General features: G+C 52.0%; 1 protein-coding gene across 4 annotated transcripts in view; it reads right to left on the bottom strand.

The window, feature by feature from the left end:
- Positions 1-639: 639 nt before the first annotated feature.
- Positions 640-17,375, bottom strand: part of EDRF1 (erythroid differentiation regulatory factor 1) — a 32,051-nt gene continuing 15,315 nt past the window's right edge. For 2 of the 4 annotated variants that reach the window (XM_080688041.1, XM_080688043.1), the window contains 15 exons: positions 17,193-17,304; positions 15,383-15,643; positions 13,901-13,972; positions 13,524-13,674; positions 11,604-11,792; positions 11,098-11,298; positions 9,774-9,992; positions 7,987-8,210; positions 6,429-6,587; positions 6,115-6,264; positions 4,280-4,433; positions 3,190-3,305; positions 2,081-2,232; positions 1,226-1,403; positions 641-1,099 (listed from right to left, as the gene is read on the bottom strand). In XM_080688041.1, the coding sequence (XP_080544167.1) occupies positions 1,247-1,403; positions 2,081-2,232; positions 3,190-3,305; positions 4,280-4,433; positions 6,115-6,264; positions 6,429-6,587; positions 7,987-8,210; positions 9,774-9,992; positions 11,098-11,298; positions 11,604-11,792; positions 13,524-13,674; positions 13,901-13,972; positions 15,383-15,643; positions 17,193-17,304 (2,317 nt within the window). In that variant the 3' untranslated portion in view covers positions 641-1,099; positions 1,226-1,246. Of the gene's footprint in view, positions 1,404-2,080; positions 2,233-3,189; positions 3,306-4,279; positions 4,434-6,114; positions 6,265-6,428; positions 6,588-7,986; positions 8,211-9,773; positions 9,993-11,097; positions 11,299-11,603; positions 11,793-13,523; positions 13,675-13,900; positions 13,973-15,382; positions 15,644-17,192; positions 17,305-17,375 lie in introns of all 4 variants that reach the window. The other 2 variants (XM_080688040.1, XM_080688042.1) reach the window with 1 other exon arrangement.

Here is a 17,375-nt window from a genome sequence, read left to right as displayed (position 1 = left end):
GGACAAACGGCGAGAGAGAGGCCTGCAAGCGTTGCCGGGTCAGCGCGGTGTTGGGAAACCCCTGACAATCTGCCCGAGGACGCAGTGTGTGACAACCCAGCTCAGAACAGGTGCCCCGTTTCCAGGGCAGGTCAGACTCCTCCGGGGTGTAGCCAGAGGGGCTGCCAGTTGACCTGCGGGATCGACCCAGGGCTGGCACTGAAGGCCGCTGGGCTGGTGTGCAGCCACCGGGAGCCACATCACAGTGACCAGTATGAGAGTCCAGTGAGACGTCAGTGGATGGCAGAGCCTTATTTTTAGTGTTTTTTTTTTTTAATTTTTTAAAAAATATATTTTATTGATACTTTACAGAGAGGAAGGGAGAGGGATAGAGAGCCAGAAACATCGATGAGCGAGAAACATCAATCAGCTGCCTCCTGCACACCTCCTACTGGGGATGTGCCCACAACCAAGGTACATGCCCTTGACCAGAATCGAACCCAGGACCCTTCAGTCCGCAGGCCGACGCTCTATCCACTGAGCCAAACCGGTTTCGGCTATTTTCAGTGTTTTTTAAATGTTAATTTGTAAAAGTTATTAAACCAGTTCAAATCAAAATTTAAAGTAAACAACGTGAAATGAAAAAAGACAAAGACATTTTAAATAAATAACTTATTTATTCAAAATAGTTTTCTGACCTTATTCACAGTTTCAAGTTTAAAATAAAAGTGGGGGTAGAACCTCTTCTTGGTCAGCTGTCATCCAAAGTCAAAGAGAAGTGGGTCCTTCAGGACACGCACCAACACGGAGAACTGCACGAGGGCTGGGCTTCAGACATCCGCACTGAAGCTTAGAAAGGCGACTTCTTTCCGTGCCGTTCAGCTGGGAACGCTGTGGCTCTAACCACGTGACCACCGACGTCCCCGGGATAAAGGTCCCCTTGACCTAACGTAACATTTATCCAAAGTAATTGTGTCTGAAACCCACGTAGCTTAACATACTCAACAACACTTACGGTGTGACTGCACCACACCTCCGCTTCTGAGAGAGCGGCGCGGGGCCGCGTCTCACTCTGATCCCGGCACTTCCCACGCGGAAGCGGAGAGCTCGCCTGCCCTGTCTGTGGGGAAATGAGGACGCTGTGCTGCCGCGCGGTGCCCACCCGAGTGGGGACCTCCTACGCGTTTAATTAACGAAGCACCGAGTGGACAAACCAGCCCAAGTGCAGAAGGCACGGACGAGGCACCTGGGGCGTGGCCCTGGCGAGTCACTGCACGGCGCTGCCCCGCGCGAGCTGGTCCAGCAGGTGGACGAGGACGTCGATCCTTTCCAGGAGGCTCGTGTTTTTGTTGGCGGTAGCTCTCAAAAGCTGGGAGTAAATGTGCTTGTTGGTTTTGAGGGCCACATCTTCTTCCACGTTATTGCTGGGTGAACAGAACAGAACAGGACGAAACAAAAAGGGACGTAAACAGTGATGCCCCCCCACTCCCCCCCAGTCCCAGCCCCGTGTCTGTGGGAAGCAGGTGCTCTAGTCATGCCTAGACCACACCTTGTGGATCTGTTGCTTGGGGGCCAGTTTCTAGACGTTCCTTTCAACACGTCAATGAAAACCCATGCCATTCTTTACACCACCGAGTGCCTGCCGCGAACAGGCACTGCTCCTGGCCGTGAGCGGACAGCCTGTTCCTCCTCCCTGGCCTCCGCACACTGTGGGCGGAGGTGGGAGACAGCACTGCCCAGAAGGAAGGAGTGTCCGATGACACCCGCTTGGGAAGGAACTCCAGGGAGAGGCTGGCTCGGAGCTCCCTCAGCCGGTGTTCCCATCGGAAGCTCTGGGGGCTGCTCCCCTGGAGACAGAATTCCCCCGGCCTTGCAGCCCAGACCCGACTCACAGAACCACTACGCCTCCACCTGGCTGCGATGCCGGCGCAGCTGCTGTGTGAAGGCCCCGGGGTTGGTTCCAGAAGTTCCCCACTGAACCCCACCCCGAGGTCCCGGGTGCCCACGGGAAGACGGGCAGGGCACACCTGTCCCTCCCAGCGTCGGTGCAATGGCCGTGCGCCTCCGCGGCGGCGCAGGAGACCTGCACACGCGTGCTCACCCCGCCTTCCTCTTGGTGGGGGACAGCAGCTTGATGGACTGCAGGAGCAGGAACGCCAGCCGGGACTCGAAGATGCTGAGCAGCTTGAGCACCTCCTCTCGGTTCAGACCAGGAGTGGCGTCCGCCACGGGCGTCGGCTCCTCGCGCTCAGGCTGCAGACAGAGAGTTTCTCACCCCAGCTCCCCAGCAGCCAGGGCTCACGTGAAGTGATGGGACGGGGTCTCATGAACCCGGTGGCTTTCAACGAAAACCAGCAGCCAGCACCCAGATCTTCTCTTCAGGGCAGGCCTATGGCAGCGGCGGTGGCGGAGGCAGAGGCTGTGAGCAGGCCCCTCCTCCCTCCCTCCCGGCATCACTTCAGTGAGCTCAAACACAACACAAAGCTGTCTCCCAACGGACAGGCACTTACGAAGGAGAAACTAGTCCTGGACGACGTCCTCCTGACTTCCCAGTGTCAGAAGCAAAAGGAACAAGAAGGAAACGGGTCCCCTGCAGGGCCTGACAGAGCCGGGCCAGGAAGTCCCAGCTGGGCAGCACGGGGACTCGGGGAGCTTCCCGCACGGGTGGCGGCAGCAGGAACGCGGGATGCGCACACACCAAAGGGCCTCCCCGGAGCCTGCTCGGCCCACTCACCGCTCCACTGCTCCCGGCAGTTCAGCGGAAATTACCAGAGGGCAGAGGCCCTCCTTTCTCTTAGGAAAACAACACACACACGGAAGCAAAACTTAACAGAGACCGAACACCAGGGCCTGACTAGCCAAGGTCTGTGTGGTTATTTTAAAATGTAAAAGACACACTTGCAACTTAGAGAGTTAATACCAATTCCACCAAGAAAAGGTACTAAGTCACTGTGAATGTTTTATCCAGAGCTGACACAGGTGTATGTTTGTATATACGGGGTGGGGCAGAGCAGGTTTACAGTTGTGAGGAAGCCAAACAGCTATTCTTGTATTATTATTTGTTAATTGTTGTATTATTTTCCATATGGACAACTGTTAACCTACTTTTGCCCACCCTGCACATACACACACACGCCCCCACATGCCTGCTACATGCCTTCACCCCTCAGTGTAGACATGGAACACAGAGAGCACCCCCTTCTCCCTTACCTGGCCCAGCTCCTCCACGAGCTCCTTCCTGATGAGCTGGAACGCGTGCTTAGTTCTCACCATGATGTCAAGAGCCCCAGACAGTGTTTTCAACTTCCCGACGTTGCTATTCTGACCTAGAGAGTGAGACACAAAATGGTCGTTCCTGTGAGTGAAATCCAGACCCCCATCCAACGTCGATGCGCTAATACCAAGTCTGACTTTCAAACGCTGTCAAGGGAGCTCAAGAGAAGCACAGCATCTTCTAACCCCAACCAGCCTTCCTTAGTAACTACCCCAGAGGACAGCGTGCGTCCGCCTAGAGCAGTGGTCTGCAAACTCATTAGTCAACAGAGCGGCAAACCGCGGCTCACGAGCCGCATGTGGCTCGCGAGCCGCGGTTTGCCGACCACTGGCCTAGAGCAACAGCTAGTCCCCGGGCCCCCGCCTCTCCACTTGGTCCTGCCGAGCGAGCACAGCTCTTTGGAGAGTCTGGTTCGAGTGGACCAGCCGGGAGGAGCCTGCGGTACGAAGGCCACCCCCGCCCCACCGCGGACCCGCCCCACGATGTGGGCAAGTCTCTGCGGCACTTAGTACCAGGTGTCCTACCAACCTGCTGTTCACAGCCGCCAGACCAGCTGAGCCAGGATTCCATTCACCCTCAGACCCGAATAAACTCCAGCCACCAGACACCACCAAGCTCCCGCCCCGCCCCGCCCTCGGGAGCTCTCGTCATTGCCTTACCCGGCCCAGCACCTGCAGGCCGGCCTGTCCCAGAAGCCCACCCCCAGCTGCCGCATCAGGCATGTCCCAGGGCGTCGGGGCCGCCTCTCCTTTACCGCTGCCCTTCGTTCCGTTGTCCGCGATGCCTTACGTCTTTGTCTCAACTGACCTGTCACTTTTCAAACATGGGCTCCTGGGCCATGTTTCTACATTTCTAGTTGCCGAACATAATCTAACCCACTTCTCCAAGTTTAAAGGCACTCTGGTCTCTACCCAAAGTCACTGACTGGGAGAAAGAACAGAAACAAACCAACCACCACTCCTCATGCCCGAGAGAGACCGCAGGGACGCCTGGCTCCAGGACACTGAGGAGGGCGACGGGACTCACCGCTCATCTGGAACTCCGCGAAGGCCACCCGCTCCAGCTGCACCCTCAGCAGCTCGCAGGGCGTGTCCTTGAGCAGCTGGAAGAGGCCCCCCGCTTGGCCGTAGTGCAGGTCGGCCAGCACTCGGTGCTGCTTCCGGAGGTACTCGTCCCCGACCTGGAACCACGGGGCGAGTGAGAGCAGGCAGGAGGCGGGGCCGCGCCATAGCATCACCTCGTCTCCGCCTGGGCCACGCATGGCTTTAGTGGCGGTGTTTGTATGTGTTACAGTTCTAGCTTTCACACTTGGGCCTTCACTCCACTTCCGGGTAACTCAGGAGTCAACCCCGTTCTGCACGTGGATGCCCACTGTCTCAGCGCATTCGCTGAAAAGACCATTCACCCCACTGGCTTGTCCTGGACTATTAAGCTCGCTTTTGCCTTGAGGCTATTAGGCCACCTGAGCAAACTTGAATTGTGGTTAGAGGCCTCCTGTGGGCAAAGGGAGAGTCGAGGGCCTCAAGGACAATCATCTCAGGATGAAGGCGACTCAGAAGTAACCCTAGCCCAGGGGAGAGAAGCGTGGGGAGCTGAGCTAAGAAAGGAAGCCCACAAAACGAGAGCCGCCCCGAGGAACTGAGCAAGACTCCCGGCAGAAGCTCGCAGCCTCCCTGGAGGCGGCCCCTGCGCACCAGGCTCCGTGCACAGACTCTTCAGGGATTAGTTATCACAGGCTCAGCCGAAACAACCCAAAGTCCAGCAATCACTGCAGGGATGAGCAACCTGGGATGCAGTCACGGCATGAAGACTACTGCACGAGAAAGTGAGCAGCACACGTACCACCTAGAACACTGGTCGGCACACTCATTCGTCCACAGAACCAAATATCAACAGAACAACGATTGAAATTTCTTTGGAGAGCCAAGTTTTTTAAACTTAAAACTTCTTATAATGCCACTTCTTCAAAATAGACTTGCCCAGGCCGTGGTATTTTGTGGAAGAGCCACACTCAAGGGGCCAAAGAGCCGCATGTGGCTCGCGAGCCGCAGTTTGCCGACCACGGACCTAGAGGAACCTCAGCATGATGCTAAGTGAAAGGCCACTGAGCCACAGAAGAGAACGCACAGGAATGCTCATTCCACACCGCTCACAGCAGGTAAATGTGTACACGTGCCCCAGCTTGTGGCTCAGGCGCTGTCCTGTGCACCAAAAGGTTGCCGGTTTGATTCCTGGTGAGGGCACATGCCCAGGTTGCAGGCTCCCCGGTAGAGGTTGTGCAGGAGGCAACCAATCGCTGTTTTTGTCTCTCGCCCTCCCTCTCCAAAAAGCAGTAAAAGATCTTAACAAAAAAAAACGATCATATTGTCTAAGTGGTAAAACACAGAGAAGGCACAGAAAATGCAGGTGGTGGCTACTCTGTGGGTGCGTGTAAGGAGATTCCATAGGGAGGGGCGCCCAGGGGACCCTGCAGCCCTCTTCCATCCTCAGCCTCGAGCGAGCACACAGGGCTTTCCTTTCGGGATTCTTTCCATACACGTTTCCCACGAGTCCCTACTTGCTCTATTTCACAATAAAAAATTGGGACCATGGGTACTTCAAGATGTACACAAAGCTACTCTTATAAAGCCTAACTATATTTTCAAAAATCAAAATACTACCCCCAGGCAAATACATAATTTTGCAAACTAAGACCCAATTGATGATAGTGCAGAAAAATGTACGGCCTAGGAGGGAAAATGCCTACTTGCCAAGTTTTTCTAAGCAGCTGATAGGACGGGAGGCATTTAAAACAGAAACGTAAGAGAAGCACCCCGAGCACTTTTAAGTGGGCCCGCGGAAGGGGACCGGGGAGGCGATACCTGGTTCCTCAGGCAGCTGTGGTACATGGATGCCAGCCTGTGGTGGATGGTGGCAGCTCGATACTGACAGAGGGGCTGGCGGGCAGAGGCCGAGTCCACGTCGCAGTATTTCAGGGACTTCATCATAGCCTCACTGACTTCCTTTTCAATCTGTTTATTTTTTAAGGGGGAAGCAGGTGAAAAAGAGACAAGCCTGTAACTCTGTATGAGAAAGTTAAGAACGTCTAAGTACTGCTCCCAGGGGAGGACGCTCAGCATCCGTGAAGAGGCTCCGTTAGGCGGGAGACACCCCGTACAGCCCGACGGAACGGTACCTGCTCCTGCGCTTTCCTGGACAGCGGCGCGTAGTCCTGCTGCAGCGTGGCCATGGTGAAGTAGGTGGTGGACAGCTCCCAGTTCACCGAGTCCCAGACGGCGGGGTGTCTGTCCCGTGTCCCCAAGGACCTCAGCGCTTTCAGGTAGTAGTCCACGGCCTGTGCGGAGGAGAGCGTCAACGAGCCCCTTCCCAGGCCCGGGTGGTGACTGGCTTTGGGGAGGACGTGTGGAAGGACAGTGCTGGGGAGGAGGGCAGTGCTGGGAACATGCCTCCTGTATGCAGCTCTGAAGTACACGCTCCCCTGGACTGGGAAGCAGAGCGCTCCCGTGAAACCCTGGTAAGCTGACGGGCGTAACACGGAGACGCAATCACCGTTAACACAGGAAATGTTTGAGTGTTGCCAGACCTCACATGGAGTGCGCACGCTCTTTTATTTCGTTCACCACCATCAAAAGGCTTCTCTCTGCGTGGGTTACGTTAAGGGTCGCACTCTGAGCTCGCCTAGGCTTTGCTGACTCTCAGGACACAGCTCACCAGGGACGAACAGTCAGCGGCGATGTAGCCCAGACACCCGGAAACAGGTCAAGCTCTAGGCTGGACGCTCAGACGCTGAGTGTGGTTCCGGGAGGGGCCTCACTGGGACTCTCCCCGCTGCTCGGGGCGCGCACTGCCTTAGTCAGCTCACTGCAAAGCAAAGGCTGAATACTTTTTTCACTTTTCCCTTTCATTCTAAAAGCAAAAGTGCTCTTCTGATTTCTCCTGGTTAGTGAAAGGAGGCTCTCATGTAGATCTTTTGTAAAAAAAAAAAAAAAGGGGGGGGGGCGCTACCTGTGCTCGATTAAATGTGTGCTTGCTTTGGCGCGCCTTCTCCAGCACTGGATGTGACCACTTGCCAAAAAGTATTTGATAATTTAATCAGTAAAAGAAACTCGAATTTTAAATCCCTTAGAAGTTAACATTTTGAAATTTTGCTTCCATATTAAACATTTACTTTTTCTACACATACGGATTTCTTGTTCATTTGTCCTTTCTTCGATGGGGACAGTATATTTTCAATGATTCCTAACTGCTCTACACCAAGTTTATTAGCCTTTGATCTGTCCTGTGCTACAGATATTTCTCCCTGATGGCGGCTTGCTTTTCAGTTTAGCTTTCTGTTGTGTCCTTTAAACACTTTATTTTTGCACATCTAAGTTGATCCACCTTTTACTTTGTGACTTCTGCTCGTTACGCTGGGAAAGTCCTTGCCCAGCCATGAGCTGGTTCCCCTGGTCCCTTTAGTTTCACCTGTTCACATCGAACTTGAATCCACCTGACGTTTACTCTGGTTACACCAACACACTTCGCCGAGGATCACCTTTTACCCACCAGCCAGTGTCATCTCCAGTCCCGAGTCCTTAGTACACTCAGGCCTGTCTGAGTCTCTCAAAGGTCCGTCTAGTCCTGTGCCATCCCACGGTTTTCATTACTTCGGTTTTATGGTATTTTAGTGGAGCAATGGCAAAGGTAGGTGGCAGTTGGGTATGAATGAATGATGCCATGAGCAGATGTGTTACCTTGTTATAATACAGGCCTTCCTCCGGTGAAAATTCACGTTTAAACTCGTCCCCTGCACCGCAGTGCGCCTGTGCACAAATCCGCATGAGCCTTCCCGTGTTACATAACAAGAGGGCGGCGTTTGTAGCATCATCAATGGACTCGAAGTTGTGAATTCCTTTCTCAAAGCAAGAAAAGCTTTTTTTCCACAATTGTTGCTCTGCAGTCGACACACTTTTGCTCACTTCATGAAAAAATAAAAAAACTGTGTAAGTAGGCATCCGAGGAAGCCCGCTGGGTCTCCTGATGGACCCTGAGGACGGGGCAGGTCCAGCAGCGCCCTGCCTTCCCCACACCTGCCATGGCCGACGGGCGCCCCTCACCCTCACGTCCATGCTGAGCGTGACTGTTTGGAGAGAGGGCCTTTGAAGAGGTGATTAAGGTTATATGAGGTTATAATGTGGGGCCCAAACCCAACATGACTGGTGCTGTTATAAGAGAGACACCAGGGACACCCACAGGGAAAAGACACAGCAAAAAGGTGGCCGAGGACAGATCCTCAGAGAAAGCCAACCTGGCTGGCACCCTGGTCCTGGCCCTCTGCTTCCAGGGTGTGAGAGAGATCGGTGGTCGATGCCACCCCAGGGCTCTGTTACGGCAGACCATACACACTCAAACGCAGCCCGCCTCAGGAGCAGCTGGCTGGTGCCACAGCAGCAAGTAAAGCCATCTGGCACGGCACTGCCTTACGAAGACTGAGTTTTAAGAGCACAGTCTGTGCTTCCTAATTTCCTAGTGTCTGACTTCCCTTCCATGCTCCCTCACTGACTTAGAGCACAGGTTCCTGTATCTCAATAAACATACATATTACATATAGTAAAAAAAGACTTTATTTTTTATTTTTTATTATTATTTTTTTTAAATATATTTTATTGATTTTTTACAGAGAGGAAGAGAGAGAGGAATAGAGAGTTAGAAACATCGATGAGAGAGAGACATCGATCAGCTGCCTCCTGCACGCCCCCCACTGGGGATGTGCCCGCAACCCAGGTACATGCCCTTGACCGGAATCGAACCTGGGACCCTTCAGTCCGCAGGCCGACGCTCTATCCACTGAGCCAAACCAGTCAGGGCAAGACTTTATTTTTTAAAGCACATGTTCCCCCACTAGCTATGAACTCTGTCCCTAACGTCGAGCACAGTTTATAGATCAAAGCGCCCACAACAACTTACCCACCTTCTATCTTAGCCCGCTCCCCGCCTGGGAACTGCGCATCCTGCCCCTTCTAAACACCCACTGGACCCTACAGCCCTGGCTCCTTCCTAAGGCTGCCTCTCCGTCTGCACAGCCCTCCCTCCCCCACACCTGCCTGCTACGTCCTACGTGACATGGACCCTCTGCTCAACCTCACCAAAGCCTTCCCAGTACCCCGAAACTTCCACACACGCCTCCCCCCTCCCCGCCGTCGCAATATGCTTGCACTTATGGCAGCGCACAGCGAGGCACGTTCCCATTGGCCTCCTCGCCTCAGAGAACGACGCTGTAGCCACTGTGCATCCAGCACCAGGCCTGACCCAGCTCGCTGCTGGCTGATCAGGTGGAGGATGGAGGGCACTGAACTGATGAATTCCAAGGGAAAACCATGTTTTTTCCTAATTTCATTTCTTGAAAATTTAAGAAAAAAAGATATTTTAACAGAGCATCCAGGACTTAAAATCAAGTGCCACAGTTCCTTGCTTGCGCCGAAATCCATGAGATTTTCTGATAGAAAAGGCAATAACGGGAGGACTCCAAAGGGATACTCACCCACTCTCTCGCTCTGTAACGCAGCAGCCTGATTCATATAAAACACGCCGATTTCATTTCTGATGTTACCCATTCTCTTCAGCACTTGTACATAGTGTTCTGGATTCTGGCTTTTTAAGTCGCTAAACTGCAGGATTTCATTGGCAGCCTCATAGCATTTACAACTCACTGAAAGCTGACTTTCTAAGTCTGTAGACAAATCAGTTGCCCACGCAAATCCTTAGAAGAAAGAAAGGAAACGTCACCACTGTGATTATGCAAATCCTACTCCCTTAGTATCCAAGTAACCTGACACTTTTAAGGTGATAAAGTAATTGCAATACAGTATAAATATACTAAGATTCAATCAATAAAACTAAACATTTAAGCTTCGAAGTAAAGATCTCTCTATTTAAGAAACTGTATTTTCTTGGGACATTAATGTCTGTTTAAAAGAAGTCTTTTCCGGCCTAGAAATACCAGCCACCTGCCGTGCCCAGCGTCTGCCAGGTGCGCCTGCTCACCGGCGAGGGCCTGACGCTGTCGCTGACACAGGGGAACCCCCGTGCTCCTTCATTACGGGGAGCAGCTCTTGTAGGAAAGCTCTGCAGCTTCAGGAGGCGGTCAGGGACTACAGCGCTTGCCAATCGATGTCTGACTCAGGGAAGAAGCTGCTGGATGGGCCCCCAAAGACTCAAGCTCGCCATCTAGTGGGGATGGGAGTAAACTTGGGTGCAGAGCCCCCAATTCAAGGGGAAAAGGGGAGCACTCCTGATGCCGCCCAAATGCTTGAGAGACCGTCATTCTCACAACAGCGTATTGTAAGTCAATGAGTACAACAGGAGCGTCAGGACACACTGAGGGCTTCCTCGTGTCCAGGAGAATGAAATGAGGGCCTGCTGCTGTGGGCTACAGGTTCCTGTCTCCAGCGGAAAAATCGGACAACTCTAAACAGTGAGACTGCCAACCCTGAACAAAGTTTAAAGATGATCTCAGAGTCTGAGCCCCAGGCATCATGCAGAAGGTAATCCACCTACTTCTACCAATGCTATTCCTTCTCTAAAGAAATCACAGCCTGGTCAGCTGACTACAGGGCCACCCGGGAAAACCTCCCGAGAAGACAAGTGCAGAAAATCAACACGATGGTCCGAGAGCTTGTTCACAGTTAGTTCCAGTCGTATAAGCAGAATTATAAAACACTGCAAAAGCATTTTACACGCACACACACACGACCATGTTCCACACTAAGACGGAGAAATAAGTGATACAGAGCAGCACCAAGCACCAACACGCCTGCCCCTTTCCTCACGGTCCCCGTGCAGGAACTCGGGGCCTCGCCGCCCACCTTGACAGCTGGACTCCCGGTGGAGGCTATGCAGTATCTCCTGGTCCTCCTTCGTCTGGTAGTTAAACTCCTCCAGGTGAGCCGCTCGGTTGTTGGCGTTCTGGGCCAACATCAGCTGGATGTCGCCGCAGAGCGTCAGGTACTGCGAGAGGAACAGCAGCACTTCAGAGAGCATGTTGGTGCAGAGGCAGCAGTAAGTATCTGTGGGAAGAGTGGGAAGGAGGAAAAAGTGCACGATGAACACTGTAAGTGTTAAGAAAATCTGCTACCAGCCGTCTCCACTCAAGTCTATTTTATATCAGAGAGCAAACAGGGCTTCATGTATTTCAAAATGAAGATGTCATTAAACCACTTGGAGCAGAAAATAAAATACTAAGTGGCACCCAAGATGCAAAAGGGTGGTTTTAAAATTACATTTTACAACAGAAGTAAGAGTAGAATTTTACTGGCACAGATGTCTTCTGTTCCCCTCCCAATGCTGAACATGCTCGTTCACAGGGACTCACCGTGGCTCTGCAGAGCTAATTTGATGTATCGTAGCGCGCGTCCGTATTTCTGCAGGCTCATGGCAGCGTCCGACAACACGTAATAGGCTTTTGACGACTTGAGGATCAGCTGGAGCTTCATCTTATGCTGCCAGGAGCCAGGGGTCATTCCGGACTGGCTGGAACAACTGCCCTTCTGCAGGGAGCCCACTAGGACAGGGGAGAGGAGCACGTTCATGTTCACGTAGCTGACCATCAACAAGTGATTTCTGCTGCTTCACAGAAGCACTCCAGGCTCAGGTACGGCTGTTGTGACAAGACTGGTCAACACCGGCTTCAAGTAGCCACACGGAGTGAACCCGTTTCCACAGACGCTCTGAGTTTCCCAGGGCCTCCGCCTCCCAGCAGCAGCAGCCTCACTCCCTTTCAGGGTCACTGACTTCACTCCCTCACCACCGGCGCCCGCCTCCTTCCTCCCGTCTGCCCGTGAGTCCGCCAGAAAGCCTACCTTCTGAAAGCCAGCTTTCATCTCAGCGGGACCCCTGCTCTGAAGCATTGAAACAGCCTCTCGCTACTAAGTCGTGATAAACACCTTAGCCCACTTCCTAAGCTACATTTCCTCAGTCTCACTTCCCAGCCCTCCTCCCCTATTATCCATCAAAGCAGGTGACTGCTTGCTGCCTACACAGTGGACCGCTTCCTCTATCAGAACAGCCTTCACTTCAAGTCCAGCTTATTACACCTTCTTCACCCAACACATGGTCACACTGGTGCCACGCACTATGCCAGGCACCGGAAACGACCTGAAGCCACGTGGCCTCTATCCCAGAAGACCTGGCAGACCAGGGGGAGACGGGCTGATCCATAAGCCTCCTCGGGACACGTGCAAGCTCACACGTAAGAACAAAGGCCGTGGGGGCCAGCCTCCCCCATCGCCCAGCCTCCAATGTCTTTTTGATCAGAGACAACACGAGTCTCCCAAAGCGATGAACAGTCTCTAAGTCTCTACTCTGGTCTTACTCGTGCGTGTACTTCTTTTCCCTCCTCTATGCACGTGCTCGGCGTGAGGCTGGTGAGAACACCGAAGCTGACCAAGGGGTCTGTGCAAGCACAGCTGACCGTGGGGAAGGCAGCCCTCGTGGCAGGGGACCCAGTCCTCTGCTGGCGACAGAGGGGAGCATGGAGGCCCTGACCAGGAGCTGGGTTTTCAACAGCTGAGAGGGGAGGGAGGGAGGAGGAGACAGAAAGGCATTCCAGGAAAAGCACCAGGAAAAGGCACACGGTGTCTACATCCTGGGCGGTTCTCATCCCACGTGTTCTTCAGGAAGTGAGGCTCCCGGGAACAAGTTAGATGGCCTTCTCAGCGACAGCTCTGCTCTCTGCTCATCGGGGACTGCCCCTCGTCGGGGACCGCCCCTCATCCCCATCGGGGACCGCCCCTCGTCGGGGACCGCCCTCGTCGGGGACCGCCCCTCATCCCCATCGGGGACTGCCCTCGTCAGGGACTGCCCCGAGGCAGCAGCAGCGAGGAGCAGGGCAGGGCTGCTCAGTGCACTGTCCCAAGTACTTCACACACTCACGGTCCTCTCACGACCCTCTGAAGCAGGCACCACTGCTGTCTTCACTTGGAGTGAGCCGCCTGCCCTAGCAGAGCCGGGTCTGAGCCAGGGCTGGGCCTGGCTGCTCTGAAACCCCTTCGGCTCTCGCCGAGGCAGGGGTGTCTCCGGAGCAGCCGAGGTTCTCATTAGAGACACCCGTGAAGGATCAAAGCGATCCTGCGTTCTGTTTGGAGGAAACGGTATTTCCCCTCCTTTCCACTCACATGTGCTCCTCCTGGGTCCACCAATGAATGCCTCACTGACCCAAACAAGTCGGCTGCTGGCAAAGGACTAGCGTCTTGTTCTACAGAAAAGGCCTTATTGGCACATCAATTCAACTTACTTTTGTCCAAAAACAAGGCCATCTGCTTCTCCAGACCCTCAGGACCTCCCCTTGCAGATTCATCTTCATATTTTAATGGGATTGGGGTGCTGGGGTCAGCTGCAGGGAGGTCACTTTCTTTCTTAATGCTGCTGTCCACAGATTTCAAACCCTTTAAAGCAAGGAGAAACATTTACTGTACAGGCAACTGCAGGTCAACCAGAAACTAAATATAAGGCAGTATCTGGACTACTGAGTACATTTAGGAGAATTTATGTTTTAAAAACATGTTTTAAAAACTACATTTGATCTGAAAAAGTTGGAAAAAGCTCATTTTCACTTTATGCTTCAGGGAGAGAAAGCCCACAGCAGGAAATCCTCAGACACCACAAACTCACCTCCAGAACGTAGCTAAGCACAAGTCTGCAGCGTTCTTCGGTGTCATGACAAACTGGAAACGCACAGCTGGGCTTCAGACACAAACGTTTACAATTATTACTATGCGACCAGTACGACAAATTCCACACCTGTCAGTTCCTGGGAATTACTAACCCTTTACAAATCAGCACTTTCAAAACGTGCTTGTGTACTCGGCTTAGTGTGGTATTAAGGTTAATGTACTGTTTTAATTGCAGATTCAACTGATATAATAAGCATCATCAACACAAATCCTGCTTAACAAAAAGACCTCCCGGCATACATGTTGCTTTAATTACTTATAATGTTAAAAAGTATTCTACTCGACAAAAAAGTGAACGTTAAGTAGTCATGTTTTAGATAAATGTACACCTAATCTCACAGGTCAGCTCAGCGTCTAATCAGCACTGATACTGGGTAGCACAGCTCACACCACCATCAATTTAGCAGTAAGTTCGGCAGCACCACTGGTCTCACGGTACCACTGGTGCTCCTCAGGGGCCAGCCCAGGTAACAGCCTCCACCCACGAAGTGGTGTTCTGTGGGAGGGCCTCTGCCAGGCTCTTCATCTGGTGAATCCCGAGAGGCTGGGGTTAGTGCTGACTGGACTGCAGAGAGGCAAGCACAGGGAGTGTCTGTCCAAAGGGCACAGGGAGTCGGTGCTGGGACCAGGGCTCTGGACGGTGCTGACTCCTTGTTTCAAAAAGGACACTGAGCCCTGCCTGGTCTTGCTCAGTGATTGGAGCATCCGCCCACGCACTGAAGGATCATGGGTTTGATTCCAGTCAAGCGAATGTGCCTCGGTTGCAGGCTCGATCCACAGCCAGGTGGTCAGGATGCATGCAGGAGGCAACCAATCGATATGTCTCTCTCACATCAACATTTCTCTCCCCCACCCCTTCCCTCTATCCCACTTTCTCTAAAAATCAATGGGAAAAATATCCTCAGGTGAGGATTAGCAAAAGGGACACTGAGAAGGCCAAGCCAACTAAAGACACGTTTATATGAATACTGACGGTATTTTTGGAGTGCTTCAGAGAATAACGGAAAGCGTTCCCTTGTAAACAACTGTACACTAACATGTCACTCCGTCTTTAATTACCATCTAACAGTCAGCCGTGGGCAAACTACGGTCCGCAGGCCGGATCCGGCCCGTTCGGCTGTTCTATCCGGCCCGCGGAGCTGAAAGAGCAGAGGGTTCTCTTGCTCTCCCCTCCGCTCCTTTACTTTGAATTTATGTTAGTTCACACAAACACTCCATCCATGCTTTTGTTCCGGCCCTCCGGTCCAGTTTAAGAACCCATTGTGGCCCTCGAGTCAAAAAGTTTGCCCACCCCTGACTGCTTCATGAGCCCAGGGTCTTGGTTACATTGCAGCAACACCATCTTTTGAGAGGCTGATTGTACCCACCCATTGTTGTTCTTCCATTGGTACCACTTTAATACACACTGAAACGTGCTTACTCTGATCTGATGGATGGATTTGTACTTCTCTGGAACTGACAATTCTCCAACAGACTTGATTATGGCCACTGCTTTGTTATCGTCGGGAGGGTCAGAGCTGGTGCAATAGGACCCATTTTCATCGCTGTCTGGCATCTCCTCCTCCTCCTCACTGTAACTTTCATCAGAATTCTCATTTAAGGGAGACTCTGAACTTTCTTCTTTTTTTGGTTCATCCAATTGAAAGAGTTCTGACAGCATGTAATTGGCTGAAGCAATAATCTTATAAAAAGAAAGAAAAGGCGTGACTGTCATCAAACTGAGCACTCTCCGGTGGAAGGAGCACTGCTGAGCGACCTCCAGGAGCTCCGCATGCAGGCCGACCCCAGCACAGACCGCAGCACAGAGGCCCCGCCCATCACCGATCCGAGCGCTCTCTGAAATTCTCCCGGGTTGTGTGTTTACTTCCTGAAATTATCCCATCCCAGCGCTCTCTCTTAAAAAAGGTGGCAACTGTACTTCACTGGAGACAAACGTCTCCAGGTATAGAGTCTTAACTACGTTAGCAAGTATCCTATCAACTGAGAAACAAGCATTTCTCGCCCTAGCCGGTTTGGCTCAGTGGATAGAGCGTCGGCCTACAGACTGAAGGGTCCCAGGTTCGATTCCAGTCAAGGGCACATGGTTGGGTTGTGGGCTCGATCCCCAGTAGGGGGCGTGCAGGAGGCAGCCGACCCATGATTCTCTCTCATCAATGATGTTTCTATCTCTCTCTCCCTCCTCCTTCCTCTCTGAAATCAATAAAAATATATATATTTTTAAAAAAGCATCTCTTCATAAGCCATAAATTAAATAGGCAGCTAGTATTTACTATGCAATCTATGGCCCCGGGGGAAACCCCCCACTAGCTTAATGAGGGAAAAGTCCACTGTGGAATTTCTTAAAATGGGCATGTATATATTACTATTTATTCCACTCTATTATTTGTTATTAAGTGATTCTAATAACATTTAATAGTTGTAACACCATTTTCTAACTGTCACATTCAGTATCCATCAAACACCACGCCTTCAATCGTCAATTAGGTAAGTTAAAAATGGTTTTCCATTTTTCTGCAAAAAAAAAAGTTTTCTCTTGGTTTGGTCTCTAGGATAATCTTTATCTCTAAACTGGATGTGACTACAATAAATATTGGAGCTTTAAAAAAAAAAAAGGTCCAGACTACAGACCTTCTTCATTTAAACGGGCGTCAACTAACCTTACACCAAAAACAGACAACCGAGGGCATGGGGATAAAACTGGGGCCCATGGCGGAGAGACCATTCTAAGAGGTGCTTTTATTCTGCACTGAAGGATGCACTTGAACCTACCCACACTAACAGTGATTAACAAGACCCGTCTGTGTAAACAGATCTTAAGAGACTGTGAGAGGTTTCCACTTCCAGGAGTGAGAGCGAAGGGAAGTGCACTGCACACGCGTCCTCCATGTACAGACAGTGCTAGCCGAGAGGAGTGTGACGTGAGCCGCACATAACATCGCAGACGTTGTAGCAGCCACGTTCCCAACCTGGTTGGCTTAATTTTAATATCATCTTTGATTCAGGAAGCACATAATGTGTGCACACACGACCCTAAAATCCACGGTGTACTTTATGCTGAGAGCACACCTTAACTCAGAGCGGACAGCTTTTCAGTGCTCAGCAGCCACACAGAGCTCCCCGCCCCCACCCCCGACCCCCCAAAAGAGGCAGCTACACACGAAAGCTTCAGTGCCAGGCACACCGTCAGACCGCTAGGCTGTTCTCACAGAGCATGCGCGTGTTCCTCTTACTTGAGGGTGTCTGCTTTTGTCCAACAATTTAACACAGTTAAGCAGCAGCGTTCTGATAGTTCCGTAGTGTTTCTTATTTTGGTTCTTCTTCATCATCATGTTGCAGGCAACCCTAAAAAACATTTGTATCAGCTTGACGCCCACTCACCATTCTCTGCAAGGTTCAAGTGCAGGCTGCCCCGT

This window comes from Plecotus auritus (genome assembly GCF_963455305.1).
Source record: "Plecotus auritus genome assembly, chromosome: 9".
NCBI classification, from domain to species: domain Eukaryota; kingdom Metazoa; phylum Chordata; class Mammalia; order Chiroptera; family Vespertilionidae; genus Plecotus; species Plecotus auritus.
Note: the sequence above shows the minus strand (reverse complement) of the source record. Positions and strands in the feature narration are given on the sequence as shown.